This window comes from Camellia sinensis, chromosome 3, assembly GCF_055761805.1.
Source record: "Camellia sinensis isolate YWXY chromosome 3, ASM5576180v1, whole genome shotgun sequence".
NCBI lineage: Eukaryota > Viridiplantae > Streptophyta > Magnoliopsida > Ericales > Theaceae > Camellia > Camellia sinensis.
Genome location: NC_138963.1, coordinates 181,799,754 through 181,807,497, shown reverse-complemented (window position 1 = coordinate 181,807,497; position 7,744 = coordinate 181,799,754). Strand labels below are relative to the sequence as shown.

Here is a 7,744-nt window from a genome sequence, read left to right as displayed (position 1 = left end):
GTATGGGATGTTGATTGAGTGTGAATATAATGCGGGACCTAGGAGGGTTAAACATGCTCTTTGAAGGAGTAGAAATGTTTTGGACCGATGTAACTAGATGGGTCTGGGTACATGAGACACTATTTCTATTCTTCTTGGGTTGATGTCTTTATGTTGGCTCATATTGAGTTTCTAATATAGAGCTCCCACATGCAGGTGTTCTCAACGGTCGCACGGTTCATTGGCTAGTATGAGCTTGTTCAATATTTGGGGAGATTGAGACAAGGATGTAGCAGTGTCATGCCAACTCATGTGTGAGTGAGAGATGTTGGAAATTGGACCGGGTATTGGACCCGGATTTAGGCACTCATGTGGCATGATCCATGACCCATATCAGATCATCTAAAAAATTTGAATTTGAATTTAAATTATTATCGATCCTTTTGTTTGGATAACCCACTATCTTATATCTATATCTATCATATCCTATTAACAGATATGGATAGATGGTTAGATAGAATTAGCCTATATATCAGATACGTTGTATATAAGATATGAGATGTGGGATGATTAGAATAACAATTGATATTTTTCCCTTACTCTTTCTCTAACTCTCTTCCATTTGTAAAACAATCAAACCTTTGCACTGTGACTGGTGTGGGTGATTCTCATACTGTTGTATCACTCTATTGCTGGGTGTTCATAGTTTGTGGTTTGTGAAGCACGTGATTTAGTTTCAAGGTTTATCGTTTCGGATTCAATCACCTAAGGTTCGGCTTGAATTTTTTTACCCACTGCGTTATACATGATTTACAGTCCTTATTGAGATCTCAAAAAAAGACTTTCCTCATTGGAAAAATGCATTGGTTGGATACTTCATTAATAAAAATTCTCTTTTCATTATGTAAAAACTTAGGCAGAGAAACTTTAGAAAAATTTGCTTGAGGATGCTGTCTCTATTGATAATCGTTTTTTTTTATTTTCAAAATAAAAAGTGAAGAGGCAATGGACAAAATTTTGGAAGATAGCCCCCATTACGTTGGGGCTAGATTGATTGCTGTTAAAAAAATGACAACCTGGCCTAAAACTAACAAAGTGTGAATTTTCTAGTGTGCGATTGTGGGTGAAGTTGTATAATGTTCCTTTGGAGCTTTGGACTGAAGAAGGTTTGAGTTACATTGCTAGCATCATGAGAACTCCTCTTTATTTGGATGAACCTAGGTTCAAGAGAAGCAGACTTACGTTTGCGAGAATATGTATTGAAGTGCTAGCAAATAAAGAGGCCCCTAAGTTTTTCAAAATAAATCTTGGTTATGGTGACTTGTATGAGATTCAAGTTGAGATTCCATGGAAGTCTCGATGGTGTGACGTTTGTAAGACTTTTGGTCATACCACTAAGACTTTGAACCCTCCATCTTCCAAACAAGAGTGGAGAGTTAAGGCGGCTAGAATACAAATTCCGACTAAATAGGAAGTGGTGAAGAAGAAGGGAGAGATGGTGGGTAAGGTTCAACGACAATGATAAACAAAGAGAGAGAGAGAGAGACGTAATCTTCTGCCCCCTCAATATCTAATGCCTTTGGTGTCTTTGAATCATGTGAGATAGGAGAGTTAGGGAATGAAGAATTAAATCAAAAGTTGTTGTGCCAAATGAAGAGCCTAAAAAATAGAGGGAATCCATCTCCAAGTGACCCCAGTAATGGTAAGACTACAAAGGAGGATAACAGAAGAAAACTCAAAATGAAACTTCATTACTTGAAGAGTGCTAGAGAGAAATTTTAAATCATTTTTGTTGTGTATGTTGTGTTTGTCTTCTATAGGTTTAGTTTATTTCTTTTGAAAGAATAATTTGTTTTTATTTATATTTATTCTCCCTACAAAATATGTATTGAATTTTATTATATATATTTATTTTTTTATTTATAATATGACTTACTTATCAAAAAAAAAAAAAAAAAAAAAAAAATTCTTGTCTGCGGTGAGTCCTATGAAGACAAGCCGTCTATCATCGTCTCTATGCACATCGTACATTGGTAGGTTCGATGGGAAGAATGTGAATTTCGCAGCCATATCTCACGTGTGTATATGGAAGAATAAGATTGTCCAATATATATATATATATATATATATATATATTTTCATGTGTCCTCCATCAAGTATAGACCTCCAAGTGAGAGTTTATGAAGGAAAAATATATGTTTTATATCATTTTCATAAAATAAATAAATAAAAAAATCCAATAGAAGGATTTTGACCAAATTTCTCTTTAATTTTGACTTGAGATTAAAGTTTGGGTCTAATAACTCAAAAGATTAAAAAATAAACTTATGTCCTGGAGCCCCCACCATTAAGGGTTAAAATATCAAAATTTGACTTTATTTATTTAATTTTTCTAAAATATCAAATACAAATAACATTTGTGAGCTCAATATAAAGATAGCTCTTGCCAAAATTAAGTAATCTGTCAAATCCTGTGTCATATTAATGATAGTGTGGTAAGTTTATCAATGCCACACCTCCATGATATTGGTAAATCTCATACATTTATATTAATCATAAATAATATTCTTCTTTAAATTTCTACTCATATCATATCATAATTACATATAGTATGCAACCAAAAAAAAAAGAAAAAAAAAGACATAATTTTATAATTTTTGAGTCATAACTAAAAAATATAAAAATATCATAACTGAATATAAAATAAAATATAATTAGAGATTTCATGAGTCATATGGTACACTCTTTTTAAGGGTGTATAAATTAAAATTACTCAAAATCATAATATATCATAACATAATTTGATTATATAGTACACTCATAATATAGTATAATTTCACTTAATGTCTTAAATATTATTAATTTTATCCATAATCTTATATTATTACGAGTCTCCATCAAACGAAGATCATTTCAAACACGCCCATAATTCTGAAGAGCTCTCCATGGGTTGAAGGCTTCAAGACTTGTCCTTTCATTTGGTGGCAACGCTATCCAAAAATTGAAAAACTAAGTACAAATATTGCAATGTCATTCATTTTTTAATTATTAGTTTACTGTTTATGCAAGACTTTTTTATTTTTTTTTATTTAAAAATATTGTTAAGAAAAACATTCAAACAATGACTATCTTGTGATACAAAACAATACAAAATTTGAGCAGGGCAGAAACACAAACACATACACAGGATTCAGTCATGTAGTCATGCAAATAACCATAATTTGAAGGTCTAGCAGATATTGAAAAAACTTTGGACATTGCTACAGAAATTCATTCCTGTTGCATCACCTTCATATAAAGGACTCATATCAAATATTACTCAGGTGGAATAGGGTAGTACTAGTAGTACCCTTTTGGCCACCATAATTTGCAGAGCACTTATATATGAAGCGAAAAAAAAAAAAAAAAAAAACCCTTAAAGAGCCAAATTATAGATAATTTACATCCATCTCTCTCTCTCACTCTCTCATCACAAGGAAAAGCAGAACAAAGTTAACCGACTAGCTAGGGAGCTTTCAAGGGTTCAAGGCAGGAAATTAGCTTGATAGTTGAGATAGTCACCATGGTGAAAACTTCTGCATTTGTATTACCAAATACTACGACTTTGTGTTTTGTGTAATGAGTACACTACAGTGACACTCTTTCTCACATACACGCGAGCTCTATTAGTGTGTGTACTCCACAAGTGCCTGGTAGAGAGAGAGGCATATATACCACTGTGTTATATCCATTACACAAAATACCGCCTCCAAATACCATTCTAAAACACCACCAATCTCTCTAACATAAGAGGCTAAACCTTCGCTTGAATAGGTTAGGAGGGCTTTGGTCTGGTGGGTGCATAAATTTGCAGTTAGGGCAAGCCGGAGAAGACTTACACATCATCACCAACATATAACACTTGTTGCACACTCTAGTTATCATCTCTGTCTGACTCTGATCCCCCAATTCAAATGCCAACCACGATGGACACCGGTTTAAACCCCCTGAATTCTTCTTCTTGTTTTCGCTGCAATTCAGAAACGCCTCACCAGAATTATAGGAGGAGCTACCTGAATTATTCTTGTCAAAATTGTCACCGATGAGATTCTTTGTAGTTGGTGATCCACATGGTAGGTTGAGCTCGAGGTCTAAGCTCATGTGACCACCTGGACTACTTGGTAGCTCTGGGCTCATCCTTGGATCATTTGATGTTCTCTTTTGAGTCCTCACATTGTAATAGTGTATCTCACCAGACTGCACACCAAACAAGAAAAACAATGAGGTCTTAATCGTGCTTAATAATTCTCACATAAGTAAAACAATAATAGTTTATCGTGTATGATAATATTGTTAATACTGATTCGTATACTGATACTGTTATTTAAAAGAATGGATTAGTGTATACCTTGATATTGAGGCATTGTTGCCACTCCAAAGGCAATGGAGTCTCGAGGTTGAGCTCCGTATCGAATATGGATTTGGAGATTGGGTTATGGAAAACCTCTTCATCAACTTGTGGATCTTCCCTATATTTTCTCTTCTTTGTTAAATTGTCCAACTCTGTGATTGTCTTTCTTTGAGTTGGTGAGAGGTGTTTATGAAAGGAAACCATGCTTGAATTCAAAAGATCACCACTATCTCTCTGTGAATTGTGATCAAATGGTGAAACGGGTGGTTATATAGGAAGCGAGAGAGAGAGAGATTATTAATGGGCAGCAGGTAAGGGAAAGGGTCCTGTAGGCCCGTGAGGGGGAAATTATAGAATGTTGTTGGAGTATCATGTGACCGTATTCTATAAGTAATCATTATTTAATATGTCTCATCATATTCTCCAAGTACTCAATGTAATATTTATCTTTTTATTTTCTCCACCAATCACAATATTATAGAATATCACGTATTTATATTCTGAGATCACTGAATTTTATTTTGTTTTAAAAATGCATGATGCAAATCATTCTATGATAAGATACAAATGAAAAAGGGGGATTTGGTGATAACCCCCTCACTATCTAATTTGTCGGACAAGAATTATATAAGTACTTTCAAAATCTCCTAATATTTTAAAACTTATTTCTTTTACTATATTACTCTCATATCTATCAGCTCTCATATTAAGTCATCTTCACTATATATTTCAGAGTTGAAAGTAAAATTTTACTCTGTATGAAAGTAAAATTTTACTATGTATAAAAGTAAAATTTTACATTGTGAAACTAAAAGTAAAATTTTACTCTGTATGAAAGTAAAATTTTACTTTGTATAAAAGTAAAATTTTACTATGAATGAGAGTAAAATTTTACACTATGAAACTAAAAGTAAAATTTTACTCTGTATAAAAGTAAAATTTTACTCTGAAAAATAGGTAAACTGTAAGACTCTGAAACTAAAAGTAAAATTTTACTCTGTATAAAAATAAAATTTTACTCTGGTTCTGTCAAATGAAAAAAACAGAGCAATAGAACCAGAGTAAAATTTTACTCTGGTTCTATCAAATGAAATTTGATGTTTACTCTGAAAAATCGATGGAACTTTGAGCTTTGATCTTTGAATCAGGCCTATAATCCTTGAATTAATTGATGTTTACTTTGAAAAACATTGAATCATGTCTATAATCCTTGAATCAGGCCTATAATCTGAAAATTTTAGAGAAATCTCAATTTTTCATACTCCGATTCTTCAGATTTTTCAGATTTTTAAAACTTTGAGCTTTCAAAAATCTATATATTCGAATTCAAATATCAAAATACACAAACACACACATATATATAGATATATATATATATATATTACAGATCGGAATATGTAGATATATATATATTCGAATTCAAATCTCAAAACACATATATATTCGAATTCAAATCTCAAAACACACAAACACACACATATATATATATATATATATATGTATATATATATATATATGTATGTATCAGCACGATTTGCAAGTTCTCCACAGTTCCGGCCATGGAGGAAGCTAGGATTAGAAAAGAGAGACGAGATAGAAGATGAACAGTTGAAGGAGAATTGAAGGAGGAGAGTTGAGAAGATGCAGAGAGAGATCGTCGGAGCTTAGGACTGACACAGCTCCGGCCATGGAGGGAGCTAGGGTTAGAAGTGAGAGACGAGAGAGAAGATAAATTTTGTATCTGGATTGTGTATATGTGAGGGTATAATAGTCTGATAAAATATTTAAATAATAAATTTTGTCATTTATGCAAGATTTTATAATTATGAGGGGGTTTAGAAAGTATAATTTTTTTCTTAATCCTTCTAACAATGAAAGGAAGGTAAAAGGAATTTATAGCCAAATTTCCCAATGAAAAATTGTAAGATACAAATGTCACTTATACCTTCATATTTGTAAATAAAAAAATAAAAAAATTTCTATCTGCTGGATGTATTTCCCCCAATCTAATCCGGCAAACATTAAAACTAGAATTAAAAGGGCCCACCGTCTCCATGACGTGATCTTCAAGTGAAGTTGGCTTTTCAATTACTCCATGGCTCCAAACTCCTCTTTAAAGCTTCCATAGTAAAGTCCAACCAACTCTTTTTGTTCTTGTATATATATATATATATATATATATATATATATATATATATATATATATGTGTGTGTGTTTGAGCAACTATATCAATGTATATACATATAAAATAAAATAATTAGAATATGAACTATAAAATAATTATAAACTCTCAACTTTTTTCTTAACAGTAGTCTACAAACCCCCAAAAATAAAATAATTAGAATATTTTCCAAAATTATTAATCAATAGTCAAGATTCACTGATCTTTGGGCCCACAATAGGAACTTCAAAAATATGAACTTGTCTCTAGTTGTTTGATGATAACTAACAAGTTTGAAATAATTATATATTATTTTGTTATGAAAGTATAACTAATTTAAATTTTGTTAACTAATGTTTTTAATACATTCGTTAACAAAACTTATATTTATAAATTATAACGATCTTGTTAATAATGTGTGTTGTAAGAACATGTTAAGAGATTTAAAAAAAATTATACATTCTACAAGAAGATAAGTGCAATAAAGATTATATAATTTTTAAAATTTATCTTAACATTTGTTTAAATAAAATCCTACTTAATATTGAGAAATGAATTAGTATCCGTTACGGTATGACAATATCACAAGTATTGAGTAATACATATCGATAATCTGATGAATTAATTGGAAATTTTTTTAAATCATAAACGATATTTATGACAAGGAAAATGATTGGTGGCCCTAAAAAAATTGGCCCTAATACCCCTAATTTCCAGTTTTGGAAACTGTTCTCTTTTTTTCTTTCTTTTTTCCTTTTTTTTTTTTTTTTTTTTACCTGAAATGGAAATTTCGGGCAATTCGGGGCACGGCTTTCGGGCCCTCAATCACCGCCCTTATGACAATTGTTCGGATTGGCACACTTGATCTTTGATGGAACAGTTTGCATGCGTCCATGAGTCCCATGGGCGCGCATACACACTCAACCTGATTGCTTACATGGCATATTACATGAGTTACTAGGGTTTATTCGGCTTAATTTGTATTCATTGTTGAGAAAAAAAAAAAGAAAAGAAAAAAGGCCAAGCTATGCATTGATGTTGTTGATGTAATATAGGCGGTGACGATAGAAAAGAGGAATGCTCATTAAATAGAAGGGAGGGGAGTCTGTATACAGTTGATTGAAGGAGGAGGAGGAGAGGGTCTTGAATGAATGCCCTACATATATTGATCTTTCAAATGGATACCAATTAAATCCAAACTTGTACAATTGGG

At 32.1% G+C, this 7,744-nt stretch overlaps 1 protein-coding gene across 1 annotated transcript; it reads right to left on the bottom strand.

Annotated features, from left to right (window-relative positions):
* Window positions 1-3,178: 3,178 nt before the first annotated feature.
* Window positions 3,179-4,618, bottom strand: LOC114286931 (uncharacterized). The gene is made up of 2 exons (XM_028230161.2): window positions 4,367-4,618; window positions 3,179-4,215 (listed from the first exon to the last, which is right to left on the bottom strand). Exons 1-2 carry the CDS (start codon window positions 4,571-4,573, stop codon window positions 3,760-3,762), a joined length of 663 nt encoding a protein of 220 aa, XP_028085962.2. The 5' UTR covers window positions 4,574-4,618; the 3' UTR covers window positions 3,179-3,759.
* Between the last annotated feature and the right edge of the window lie 3,126 nt (window positions 4,619-7,744).

What these genes read in the sequence shown, in the direction of transcription:
- LOC114286931 (XM_028230161.2), bottom strand. Translation starts at nt 4,573, where the DNA reads ATGGTTTCCTTTCATAAACACCTCTCACCAACTCAAAGAAAGACAATC. An exon ending in AACAATGCCTCAATATCAAG is followed by an intron (nt 4,216 to 4,366) that starts GTATACACTAAT and finishes TTTGGTGTGCAG; the next exon opens with TCTGGTGAGATACACTATTA.